Consider the following 14,061-nt stretch of genomic DNA (forward strand, 5'->3'; position numbering starts at 1 on the left):
GTCTTCCAAAGAAAGGTTAGTCTGCTTCAGTTTCAGTGCCTACAGCCTACAGAACATAATTCCCCCATTAGATAAATAATTGATCACCCCATGTGCTGCAATTACTTCCAGAGTGGGCAGGTCTCGTAAGGAAATGATGAATCTTCCACATTTCCAAAAGAATTTATTTAATATAAAGCTGCTGTAACTCATTTTCTCACTGTCCTCCCTCTACCCAGAACCGGCTGTTAATTTACAGGCCAAGAGACAGATTTATCTGCTATCAAATGGCCTGATCTGGCAGGAACTAATAACAATCCAGAAGGAAGGTGTGATGGCCAGCCAGAGGAACGCTTCTCAGTGCAGTAAGCCTGAAGCCCTCTTCAATTGCCCCGGTCCAGACCAGCAGCAGCAAGAAGACAGAAGGACAGTCAGGACAGAGTTTACTGGTACCAACCTGACACGGTGAGTCTGGCCTCCCGGCTGAACTTCACGTTAGCAATATTGGTGGCGACGCAGTGAAAAATCCCACTGTCCTCTGCCCTCAGCCCTGTAATCTGCAGGACCCCCTTTGGAAGCAGCGTGTACCTGTGGGAGGAGAAAGGCAGAAACAAGAACTTGCAAAGCAGGACATGATGTGAAAGGAGGTGGGGCGGGCTGGCTCCTCATACCTCACTGCAGAGGCACTAATGGCACCCAAGTGAGCTAGACCCTAGCACACTGAGTCCATGTTTATCACTGCAACAGTTTGGGGTTCTAAATTTTTTTGGATAATTGATCCAAGGTCTTCTTTTACAAGGGATCATGTTCCCTTCCCTTGTCTTCTGATGCATCCTTGAGAAGGGATGACTTTTGCCAGAAGGCTAAGAGGTAGATGCTTCATATTCAACCTGTGGAAAAGCTTTGGCAGTGTATTTCCATGTGAATACAGAAGATGTGAGAGTTACCACTCATCAGGTGAAGCACAGTGACCATGGACTAGCATCAGAAGAAGTGTGTGCTCCATGTTTCCAGCTCCAGGAGGGAACATGGAGCTCACATGATCTTAAAACCTCAAATGTGTGGAAGAGTGGGGCAGAATGGCTGGAAAGTTGCCCACTAGAAAAAGACCTAAAGGTGTTGGTCGGCAGCTGAAGGATTATGAGCCAGCATGTGTCCAAGTGACCAAGAAGGCCAGCAGCACACTGGCCTGCATCAGCAATAGCATGGCCAGCAGGACCAGGGCAGTGATTGTCCCCTGTACTTGGGACTGGTGGGACAGCACCTCGAATACTGCGTTCAGTTTTGGGTCCCTCACTACAAGAAGGACATTTGAGGTGCTGGATCATGTCTAAAGAAGGAAGGTGAAGGGTCTAGAGTACAAGTCTTGTGAGGAGCAGCTGAGGGAACTGGAGTTGTTGAGCCTGAAGAAAAGGAGGCTGAGGGGAGATCCTGTTCTCTACAAATCCCTGAAAGGAGGCTGGAGCAGGGTGAGGGTCAGCCTCTTCTCCCAAGAAACAAGTGATTGGACAAGAGGGAATGGCCTCAAGTTGCACCAGGGGAGGTTTAGGTTGGATATTAATACAACATTTTTTTCCCCCAAAACAATTGTCAAGCCCTGGAACACACTGCCCAGGGCAGAGGTGGAGTCCTCATCCCTGGAGGGGTTTCAGAGCTGTGTAGATCGGTGCTGAGGGACATGGTTGAATGGTGACCTGGCAGTGCTGGGTTAATGGTTATACTCTATCTTAAAGGTCTTTTCCAACCCAAACAAACAGTTCTATGATTCTATGAAAGGCATGTTTAAAAGAGACACCGAGTGGGCCTATGTAAATACCAATAAACATTTCCTATGTTTAAGACACAGGTACATTTAAATCATGCCTGCAGACACACATATTTGTACACATACATTAGGGGTTGCTCGGCAACCGCGTGGTTAAGTTGGCTGGTTGTAAGTCATTACTCTGTGATGAGTTAATAATCCATTTCCTTCTGGAAGATGAAGAATATCTCTTCCCCCTATCAGCATATGGTTAAGTGTCTATAACCTGCTCCCCGTGCTGGCTTCCAAGCGCGCGGCTCGGTGGCAGCGTGACAGCAATCAGTTTTTGCACGTCCCGAAGTTGATTGCAATCTCTCTGGGACTTTAAAATGCCCATTGTTTTGGATGAATTATACCAGGAGAAGCCTTCATTTTTGTTAACAATCTGCCCACAGCATTAGAAGATTCAATTCCAAAGCTATTATTCTGCCTTCAAAGGCTGCAAGCACAAGGCTCGGCATACAAATTTATAGACACTTTATAGGCAGAAACGCACCCGGCGTGATTAATGTAGAAATCCAATTTGGTTGGAGAACCAACCTGCATCACCCAGGCCCCTTGGTGTCAGAGATTAATCCACTGAGCTGACAACAAAAACCTGCCCTGGTAACTTTACTCCTAGGAACAGCCAGGTCTGCTCAAAATCCAGGCACTGATCACAGGGAAAACTGCTCCTAGGCCATGTTCTTCAGTGGCTTCCCCAAAAGGGTTGCCAAGGCCTTGGAATAGGCCACACAGAGCAGTGGTGGAGTCAGTATCACTGCAGAGACTGAAAAACCATGTAGATGTGGTGCTAAGGGAAATGGTTTAGTGGTGACCTGGGAGTGCTGGGTTAATGGTTGGACTTGATGATCATAAACATCTTTTCCAACCAAACAGTTGTGTAATTCTGTGACTCTCCAGGACCTGGGCAAGCTCCCTGCACTAGTGGAGAAACAGCAGCGATGAGCATGGCTTGAAGTGTTCAGTCTTGGAGCATCTCAGCCTTGAAGAGAATAGAAGTTCTGATCACACTCAACCACTTCTCTAATCATCTCCAAATGTGTGACCCAGAGGTCAGTTGGAGTGGGACAATAATGCATGAGGGACTTCAAGAGAATTTCACCTGTCCTGCAAGATCTCATCAGGATGCACTCAAGGGGTACAGAACTGGGCCTGATGCCTTACTTTTGCTGATGGGACCAGTCTTTTTTCAGTGGTGTCCAGTGACAGGACAAGAGGAAACTAGAACAAACTTGAGCACTGGAAGTTCCATCTAAAGATGAGGAGGAACTTCTTTACTTTGAGGGTGGTAGAACACTGGAACAAGATGCCCAGAGAGGTGGTAGAGTTGCCATCTCTGGAGTCATTCAAAAGTTGCCTGGATGCTATCCTGTGCAACCTGCTCTAGGTGAACCTCTGGCAGGGAAATTGAACTGGACTATCTCCAGAAGTCCTTTCCAACCCCTACCGTTTTGTGATACCACCTTGGACCAGTTGGCCTGCTCCACCATATCCCCAGTTTAGCACTTGTATGAGTAAGGAGCCTTCAGAAGAGATCAAGCTAAAAAAAAAAGCTCAGATGAAAAAGGCAAAGGGAAAACACAACCTGACAGTTGCAGTTTTCCACAGCACGGCTGGGCCTCTTGGGTCCTTCTACTGTAAGTTCACCATAACACTGAAAAGGTCAAGCATTGTTCCAGTCCTCATGTTTTCTCCTGCCTCCAAAGAGCCCAACCACATTCTGCTGCTGAACTGACATTTTTAAGAATGGAGACTTTCAGGAAAGTATTTACAGCTTCCTGGTTTCGCCTGCTCCCAACACATGGACGTCAACCCGCGAGCGAGGTGTGCTGTGACCGATTGTCTCCCACATTGGCTGTGTGGCTCCTGAGCCACAGCTGGGACTGCTGGAGGCTGCTGGCACAGAGCACATGTTTCCTGCCACCTGTCCTCTGCCAGGCCCCACCACTGCTAGGAGGATCAAACCACGATGAAGGACATTTCCGACACAAAAGGAGCAGCCTGTCAAACACAGGAAGTGAGGACGTGCTGGCCCAGGTCTAGGCTGGGGAAGGGAGGCAGCTGGAATTTCTCTTCAGGAGGATTGCAGGGGAAATGGCAGCTCTGTAGAGCTTCCCTGTCACCACATACAAGAGAATCCACCTGGGAAGAAAAGTCTATTGGCCATGGTGTAATTCAGTGTTTGCATGAGTTTGGGACCCACATGGAAGACCCTAAATCATGGAGCTGTCTTGGAAAGAATTGTACAAACTGGGGCCACAGAGGGATGATGAATGCCAAAGATACCTCAGTTCTGCCAGGATTGCTAGATGGGCTCTTTGTGCTTGAAAGTCCAGCTGGGGGAGGGTTGAGGCTCACAGAGAAGGCTGCTCCCTCCAAAATCAGCCAGCAGGGTTTATCTAGCCCTCATGGGACATGCAGTATTTCCACAGCGTGTCTGGCCAGCAGGAGCTCAGACAACCCACAACATTAACTGAAAGAACCTTCCATGGCAGAAACACTGGCCAAGACCCTCTGCACAATTTAGTCATCTCCTAGCACAACTGTGAAAGCAATAGCAAGCCTTGCCACCGCTTTCCACTTGGAGAAAAGACAGTGGTACGTGGCTTGGGCAGGTCCTACCTTTCGTTGTCCGTGTTGACCGGCATACGGTTCTTTTGCCAGAGGATGACTGGCTCAGGCAAGCCGTGGATCTGGCACTGGAATCTTGCTACGCCACCTTCCTCCACCACTGCATTCTGAGGGTGGATGTGAAAGTCAGACATTGCTGGAAGACAAAAAGAGAGACAAAAACATTCACATATGAAGAGAAATCCATCGTCAACAACTTCCCCTGACCTAGGAACACCTCAGCAGGCTGGGACTGTAATGCAAGAACAGGAGGCTGGTTTGCAGCCTATCTCCTGCATGGAGTAATGAGACAAGTGGCAAGATCTTGCTGTATGTCTGCCTCTGCGCATTGAACTGATTGACTCAACCACAACAGGAGAGCTCTATGGTGCTCTATGACCCACATGCTCCATAGCAAGGTCTACAGAGGCACTGAGGCAAACACTGCACTGGCACTTACTGGAGGTCACTCTCAGCTTCAACAAGCTAATATCAGAAAAGAGATGTCTGTCCTTCCTGTTGCTGTCAATTTCTTATCTGCTGTAAAGATCCCTCTGATGTGCATAGCTTGACTCTAAAACTCATTTTGCTTAAATACCCTGACCAAAATAGCTCCCAGATAATGTGGTAAAACCTGCAACCTTTGCTTTCCACCTCCGCTGGCCCATTGCATACTCTGCCTTCCAGCACCACGGAAGGAATGGTCACACCCACATGCTGTGGAGCAACAGGCTTCAGTGGATAGGAAGAGCAGCTGCCAAGAGCTCAGCCGCTCCACAAATGGAGGCTTTTGGGGTTAAGACCACCCGACAGCAAATGACAAAGCCCAGCGTGCCCACGCAGGATGAGCACAGCCCAGCCCACTTCAGCACAGCCGCAGCTGTAACTGCTGTGCGGCAAGACTCCGGCGTGCTGTTAGAGCTACATAAATAATACAGTAATTATTACTATTAATTAATTGGAAGGTGCTGCCTGTTGACTCCGCAATAAACATATCTGAAGCTAATAAACATCCTGGTGGTTATTTAGCTGGTGATTCATTTCTAGTGCTGCATCCGTGGGAAGATCACTCACATTATCATACCAGATAAACTCCGAGAGCCCCCTGCTCTGCGCCCCCAGCCCGGTAATTCCCCTCTCCCCAGCAAGAAAGCCTCGGCCACTTCACATGAATCGAGTGTAATGAATGTTCCTCTGCTAAGGAACAGGCTGCATCTGTGTCAGGGCAGCTTAATCATTCATCTGCAAACTCCAGTTGGGCTCAGGCAGATGGGAGATGGCCATTAGCAATCATACATTAAATGTGTTGCATTAACCCGCGCTGCTCCCGCAACCACCGCTCTCAACCCGCTGGCTGCAGATTTGTTAAGCTGATGGAGTAACATGGAGCAAAGCACTGGCCCCACACAGCCACAGGCTTGGAAAGGGTTTGGAACCCTGAAGATAGGATGGGCAGCCAGCCTCACATTGGGATGCATCAATGAGAACTGGACTGGGAGGTGGCTGGGCAGTGCTCCAGCCAGGTGGGAACACACCAGCAGAAGGCGAAGGATCTTGTAAAATTGTATTTTGGCCAGTAGGTTGAGAGAGGGGATTCTGCCCCTCTACTCCACTCTGCTGAGACCCCACCTGCAGTCTTAGGTCCAGCTATGGAGTCCTTAGAACAGGAGAGACACGGACCTGTTGAAATGAGTCCATAGGAGGCCACAGCAATGATGGGAGGACTGGAAGCCCTCTGCTGTTAGGACAGGCTAAGAGAGTTGGGGTTGTTCAGCCTGGAGAAAAGCAAACTCCACGGAGACTTCTGGTGGCCTTTCACTACTTACAGGGGCTGATAAAAAAGCTGGAGACAGACTTTTTAGCATGGCCTGTTGTGACAGAACAAGGGGTGATGGTTTTAAACTGAAAGAAAAATTTAGACTGGAGATAAGGAAGAATTTTTTATGCTGAGGGTGCTGAGACCCTGACCCAGGTTGCCCAGAGAGATGGAAGATGCACCATCCCTGGAACCATTCCAGGTCAGGTTGGATAAGGCTCTGAGCAGCCTGCTCTAGTTGAAGAAGTCCCTCCTCACCACAGGGGGGCCGAACCAGAGGACATCTAAAGGCCCCTTCCAATCCAAACCGTTCTATGGTCCTATTTCCCTTTCCCAAGATGAAAGCTAATGCAAATATCCTCTCTGGTAAGGAATGAAGCCAAACAGTGTAATGGTAATTTATCCAACTCACACAGATTTAGCCTAGAAATGAGACTGCTCATGGCCCACAGCACTCAGCCATATGGGAAGGCTGCTGGGGGGTCTCCTACACCAGGCAATTCTCCTTCAGAAGTGGCAAGGGATGCTTCAAAAAATTAGGAGTCTGGGGGTGTCTGCAGGAGGTGAGCTCAAAGAAGCATATTTCAAAGCTACAATTTGGAGACCCAGACCAGGGCAAGTGTCTTGTAACCAAAGTTTATGAACTCTCCCCAGGAAAAAAAAATCCAAGAATTAATGAGAATGACACAAAGAAAAGAGAGGGGAAAAAAAAAAAACCAACAGATTCAGATGCCTGCAGGAAAACTCCTTTCAAATGTACAGATGCTCAGTGCTGAGGTTTTTCGGTGGCTGACAGGGTTGATAAGGAGAGGGAGGTGTGAATGAGAACAGCCCCAGCACAGACTTCGCTCTGCTGGCTGCAGAATTCATCGCCATGCCTTTCTTTCAATAATATCACCTCTTACAGGTAAAACTGCAGCAATAACCTCTACTCTTAAAGACACTAGTATTAATATTTATCATGAATAAAACATGGGGAGTTATAAATAATTCAGTTATGAGGATGTTAAGTAAAACATTACTCTTCAATGACCCTATAATGTGGCTTTGAAGCACAGTTTTATGTTAAATGCCTAGGAAACACTGTGACCCTTGCCAAGACCAGCTGGTTTGCAGAAGATGCATTAAAAATTCATGTGCTGAGCTGCAAAATGCTATTTTTAAAACAGGTTTACCAGTTTATTTACAGTTGTGGAGACAAAAGCTTTTGTAGCACCTCCTGGAAAGCAGCAACAAAACCTGAACATGAGTGAATACCTGGGATGCTGCTCTCAGCCTGGAATTAAATCACAGAAGAATCATAGAATGGTTTGGGTTGGAAAGGACCATAAAGATCATCTAGTTCCAACCCCCCTGTCATGGGCAGGGACACCTTCCAGTAGACCAGGTTGCTCAAGGCCCCATCCAACCTGGCTTTGAACACCTCCAGGGAAGACCTCCCTGGGCAATTTGCTCCAGTGTCTCACCACTCACTGTAAAGAATTTCTTCCTAATCTCCAGTATAAATTTTCACTCTTCCAGCTCAAAGCCATTGCCTCTCATCCTATCACTACAAGCCCCTGTAAAAAGTCCCTTCCCAGCTCTCCTGTAGCCCCCTTCAGGTACTGGAAGGCTGCTGTAAGCCCTCCCCACAGTCTTGTCTTCTCCAGGCTGAACAGCCCCAACTCTCTCAGCCTGTCCCCACAGGGGAGCTTCTCCAGCCCTCTGATCATCTTCATGGCCTCCTCTGGACCTGCTCCAGCAGTTCAATGTCCTTCTTCTGTTGAGGGTGCCAGAACTGGATGCAGTACTCCAGGTGGGGTCTCATGGGAGTAGAGTAAAGGGGAAGAATAACTGCACTCATCCTGCTGGTCACAGCACTGGTCACTGGGCATAAGGAGAGGTGAGGGACTGGAGCACAACTGCTCTACAGGGCATTGCTCGGAGGGGTTAAATCTCTGCTGACCCATGTGAGGTTTTACACATATCCCACTGACTGTAAGAGTGCTCCAGCAGAGTGCTTGCTCCTGTTTCTCACTTGTCTTTCAGCACCAAACATCAGAACCCCTGTTATCAGCTGGGCACTGTTGTTTCAGCTGCCACCGGGAAGAGCTGCACACCAGACCGGGTGGGGTTGGCCAGCAGCCAGGGAGCTGCATCTCATTTCTATGCTAATGGCCATAATAATTTTAAAAATAAATAGATGCAATCACAATATTCACCCAGGAGCTCCTAAGAGAGGAGGCACCCTCTAATCCATCTGCTTGTGGGCTCCATCATTCAGCAATGCAGCATCTGTGTGCCAGCAGAGGGACTGGTGCTGCCCCAGGCCCCTGTCACTGTCATAGATGAGATAAGTGCCACCCTGTTCCCCATTAAACTTCCCTCTGCCATCTCAGTGGCACCATCCATACACACAGTGAGCATGAAGTAGTCAGAAAGGTATAAAATCAACTTAAATCACGCACACACTCACTGCTCCATATTGATGCTCCAAGGCAGGGTGTCCCAGAGCTTCTGCCATCATCACACCTGGATTTTGGTTACAGTATGCACAGACCAGCACAAGGCAGGGAAAGATAAAATCAAACGGGCTCACAGCAGATGGGGAATGGTCCTAGCAGCCCTCCAACATTGCAGGCATGGGTGAACCTTCTCCCAAAGACACTGGCCAAGGCTAGATTCAAGCTGAGTTGTTTACAGCCACACTGACACACAAAGGGGAGCAAACACTCTTCATTCTTCTTCCTCCTTCTTGTATCATGGAGAACCTCAACTAGGACAAGTGTGGCTATTCCCTAAAGAGAACCCCATGTTCAGGATCTCCCATCATGTAGCCCTCACCAAGATCCAATCCCCAAAGGCATGTCCTACAGGATGCAGCACAGGTGAGCAGCAGCTCTTATCCTCATCCATATTCACAGAGGATTTGTTCTGGTTAAATGAATTTGCTGGGTCTCCTCTAATCGAAGTGCAAACACTCTCCATCCTATCAGGCCCCATGGAAAGGCCAATGGAATAAAAATGAAAATAGCTATTGAGTGAAATTTTCTTTACTCCATGAAAAACTAAATTGAAACCATTAGTGGCCAATCCTTTTTTGCTCAGTACAGCATTAGTGCTAAGCCAGAGATTGACCTAGATTTGATATAGAAAAAGAAAACATTAACTTGGTGTGTCAAAACAAATCCCAGGTCTGTCAGGATCATTAAAACCCAAACATTATTATCAACTGCAGGCACAAGGGGAGGAAGAAGACTTGAAAGGTTCGGTGCCAAGCCTGGTGTTAGCAGGGTATTTAGGAAGCCCTTCTAAGTTCTGCAGCCACATTGCTTTGTGCTTTTAAATTACTTATGGGAAAACAGACACCCAGGTTGGCTCTGGCAAAAGGGGATGATGGGAGAGCTGAGCATCCTCACTTCCACCGACATCAGGCAGGCCGCAAATGATAGTCTGCAAGTAAAGATCCTTTCTCCATATTTCTGTCACAAACTTGCTAAATTCAGACTCCTTCCAATGCAGGCATGTGGCTAAAATGCCTCAAAGTTGGCACAGTGCAAGGAACAAGAGTTTAATGGAGAGATGCCTCCAGTACCTGGGTTTCTAGATGCCCCTGCCAAGGAGGGCAGGATTCATTGGCTCCGTTAGAACTGATGAAGGTGAGATCTTGAAGGCAAATGGTTTGCCCAGTGTGGCAGAATAAGCTATGGGCAGAACTGACTCCAGCTGCTGATTTTCATACTGAATTTTCCAACTTACTAATAAAACTGTATTTCTGCTCAGGTCAGCAGAAGTCAGGGTTACTTTTTAAAACACAATGACAACCATGCCAATTAAAGGCAGACCTAAACCACACTCAAATCAGACTGATGGCTCCAGCAGAACCAGCCCTTGGTAGAGTCATTAAACACCCATCCTCCTTGGCACTACAACTCCTTCCCAAATGCTTTCCATGTCTCAAAGCAAGCAGAAGGATGACATCCTGATCTAGTTGGAGACATTCCTGCTCACTGCAGGGGAGCTGTGCAATATGACTTTTGAGGGTCCCTTCCAATCTGATGCATTCTATGATTCTATGATCCTCTTCCATTTGCTTCTCGCTTAGGAGATCTTCACCATTAAGTTAGCAACTTGCCAGGGAACATTTTCAGGGAGAACATCAGGTGAAGGCTTAGCAAACATAGGTCTCAGTGATAGGATGAGAGGCAATGGACTGAAGCTTGAGGAAAAGTAGATTTAAATGGCTATTAGAAAGAAATTCTTTACAGTAGGGGGGTGAGACACTGGAACAGTTGCCCAAAAAAGTTGAGGATGCCCTCTCCCTGAAGGTGTTCAAGGAAGGATTGGATAAGACCTTGAGCAACCTGGTCTAGTGGAAGGTGTCCCTGCCCCCAGCAGGGAGTTGGAACGAGATGATCTTTAAGGTCCCTTCTGACCTAAACCATTCTGTGAATTTGCCAACCTATGAATTTGCTCCCCCCTGACTCTGGGAACGGAGGATATCCCTGCAAGAAGAGCCAACACAAAAGATGGGGGGCGTATGGACACCGCAAATCCCATCCTCTCCTCGCTTCCCCCTGCTTTCAAACAGTGAGGCTTCCCCACGTCCCAAGGAGAAGAAAAGAAGGGGGGAAAAAAAAGGAAAAAGGACAAAAGACAGTGCATCCTCTTTCTGTACTTCGTTTTGGTCTTTTTAAGATGCATTTTTATCTAACTTGAAAAAACAAACATACAAACAACCAACCAAGACCCACATCACACCAGCCTGGTCGCTACTCCAGCTGCAGAGCAGCCTCTGCGCCTGCGAGCCGGCCCTGCGTGTCTAATGATGCTTTTGTGTGAGGTTGTCGCCGAACTGCCATGAGCCCGGTTTTGAATGGGAGCTGCTTTGTGCATAGTGAAGCGTGAACAACAGCGCCGCCCATTTATCTATTTAATTCTCCAGGAGTAGCAGGCGCGGGGGCCTTCGCTCCCAGCCAAAGGCAAGAAAAATCGCCTTGCTCTCAGCTAAGGAAAGGGAGGGAAAGGGAGCAGCCCTGCCTCGTTCCAGAGCAGAGGAAAATCATTCCCCCCACCCCCAGCACACTCGTCACATGGGTGAAAACCCCAAATCTCTATTGTCCTTGCTGCACCCAACAGAAAATGGGCTGTGAGACTCAGGAGAGTTTGAAGCAAGGAAGACATTTTGGAGGAACGTAGCTCACTGAAGAGGAACCAAAATACACAGTGAGGAAGGAAGCCTCACCTTGCTCTGTGCTGGGTAGATGCAGAGTGAAAGAGGGCCAATCCTGCAGGCTTTCTGTTTGCAAACAAATGCTTATTCCTGAAGTTTTCTCCCCCCAGAGCTGGCACAACTGCTGAGAGCAGGGGTGGAGTATGGTCCAGGCTCCCTGCCCTCTCTGTTTTGCATCCTCCTGTCTCCTAACACTAAATCAAAGCTGAGTGAAATAACTCAGACAAGGCTGAGAAGATGCCCCATCAGATGGACTTCTCTGGTCGAGGAACAAAATCTCCACCTGGCTTTTTTCTTTCTCCCCCTGCCCTAAGCCCCTGGGACAGGGATGAAAGGGAGACAAATGAGCTAATGCCTCTCAGTGGGACACAGCAGCTGCCCACGGGAGGGAACATGCAACAGATATTTTAGAAGAGAAAGGGAAAAATGAAAATCCACTCCTTCGTGACTCAAGTCCACCAGGAGGCAAATTGTTACCTGACCTGGGACTATGGCTTCTCAATTTTTTGCATAACGTGAAATGACCGTGAGGCAAATCCAGCTCAGGTCACCTCCCCACCACATCACAACGAACAGCACTGATGGACTCTACCAACCCGAGATTTACTGTTTGCTTTGGTGCTTTGAGAAGCAAGTGAAAAAAAGCACAGAGGCCTGCAGGGGCTGCTTCTGTGTAGGGATGATGAATATCTTGCAGAAGTGATGGACATATCTTCACTGAATGCAGACAAGTGGTTAGAGGGAACATCCTCAGGGGGGTCCCTGGTTTCTCTGCCCACCTTGCACAAGAGAAGGACCACAACTGGGAGAAGGAGGAGGAAGAATTGTTCCTGCAAAGATCCCTGCAGGGACTTTATCATGGCACCTGGGAAACCTCCAAATGCCTGCACTGCCTCTTCCTGAGACTCCCTTGAATGTGCTCCCCATCACCAGCACACCCAGCCTCTCCTGCACAGCCAGACACACCTCCAAGCCTGGCTCCCAGTACTACAGAACATTTAGTATATTTATGGTATTGATTATAGCTCACTTATTGGAAAAATAACTACAGCCCCATCAGTCGTTGAAGCAAAGGTGCTCTCCAAAGAGTGGGAATGATTTGTGCATGGAAAAATGCACCTGCATGATGCATCAGAATAAAGAGGGCCCACACACCCCAAGGGCTGTTTTATACTGAAGCACCTCACAATTTCTGTAAAGCTCACAAAGTGCTGTACATCTGGAAAGAGACTGTGCCCACACTGTCCCAGTACAGCATGCCAGGAGCATTCCCAGCATCCAACACCCCACCACCTTTGCTGTCTTGACTTGAGAGAACAGAGAACGCTAGGGGAGCTGCCATTGCCAGAGGAAAGCTCTGAATGCAGCTGGCCTTTGCCATGCTCTCCCTCCTGCAGCAGTGCTGCCCAAATGCTGCCTGCTCAGATCCAAGATCTCCCGTAATGCAGCTGCAGTCTGAAATCATCTCAGCCTGGAAACAGGACATCACAGAATCATTTTGGATGAAAAAGATCTTCAAGATCATTGAGTCCACCCAGCACTGCCAGATTACTGCTAAACCATGTCCCTCAGCACCACCTCCACACAGCTTTTTTAATGCCTCCAGGGATGGGGACTCCATCACTGCCCTAGGCAGCATGTTCCAGGGCTTGACAACCCTTTCAGGCAAGAAATTGTTCCTCATGGCCTATTTAAACCTCCCCTGCAACTTGAAGCTGTTTCCTCTCGTCCTATCACTTGTTTCTTGGGAAAAGAAACCAACCCTCACCTGGCTCCAACCTTCTGTCAAGAGAGGAGGGCTGCAGAGGTCTCCCCTCAGCCTCCTTTTCTCCAGGCTCAACAGCACTAGGAGACTTGTACTCTAGACCCTTCACTAGCTTCGTTGCCCTTCTCTGGACATGCTCCAGCATCTCAATGTCCTTCTTGGAGTGAGGGGCCCAAAATTGAACCCAACATTTGAGGTGCAGTTCCACCAGAGTCATGTGCAGAGGGACAATCACTTCACTAGTCCTGCTGGCCACAGGACTGCTAATCCAAGTCAGGATGCTGTTGGCCTTCTTGCCCACCTGGGTACACTGTTGGCTAGTATTTAACCAGTTGGCAACCAACACCACACATCCTTTCTGCCAGGCATCAGGTCCCAGTGCACCAGCACAAACACCCTGTCTGAAGCCCAGCAAGTAACCAGAGCTGTCTGAGCATCCTTATACCTTTCCTATAAACTTATCAGTCAGTTCAGAGACAGGCACAGGGGATGCAACACCCACAGTCACAACTTAAATCCAGCTTCATCCCTTGAGTACCATGATATGCTCTACCCACAAGGCAAAGCTGCCTATAAATCACTTAAAAGATGCACCTTGGGCAATCCCACAGACCAAATTTCTCCCTTCCCTCTATTCAGAGCACACAGCAGCATCCCATCATGTCCAGGTTTCAGCTGGAAGCTGAGCCAAACCCACAACACGTCACGTTACCTGCTAGGCAGAGCAGCACAACAGGTAGCCTGTGGTGGTTATTCATCTTCCAGCACCCTCTTGTTTTGCAGGGAATCAACTAATAAAGAGCCCCTTTAGCACTTTCAAATTGGTTTCAGGGAGAGAAGAAGTTTCTGGTGGAGAGGGAGGCATCGCTGGG

General features: G+C 48.3%; 1 protein-coding gene across 1 annotated transcript in view; it reads right to left on the minus strand.

Annotated features, from left to right (window-relative positions):
- IGDCC3 (immunoglobulin superfamily DCC subclass member 3) overlaps positions 1-14,061 on the minus strand; it is a 111,709-nt gene that overhangs the window by 40,777 nt on the left and 56,871 nt on the right. The window contains exons 3-4 of the mRNA XM_068143496.1: positions 4,409-4,553; positions 437-567 (exon numbers count right to left, since the gene is read on the minus strand). Coding sequence (XP_067999597.1) covers positions 437-567; positions 4,409-4,553 — 276 coding nt within the window. The remainder of the gene's footprint in view (positions 1-436; positions 568-4,408; positions 4,554-14,061) is intronic.

This window comes from Melanerpes formicivorus, unplaced genomic scaffold (assembly GCF_026170545.1).
Source record: "Melanerpes formicivorus ecotype bairdi unplaced genomic scaffold, bMelFor1.0.p_v2 SCAF_10, whole genome shotgun sequence".
NCBI classification, from domain to species: domain Eukaryota; kingdom Metazoa; phylum Chordata; class Aves; order Piciformes; family Picidae; genus Melanerpes; species Melanerpes formicivorus.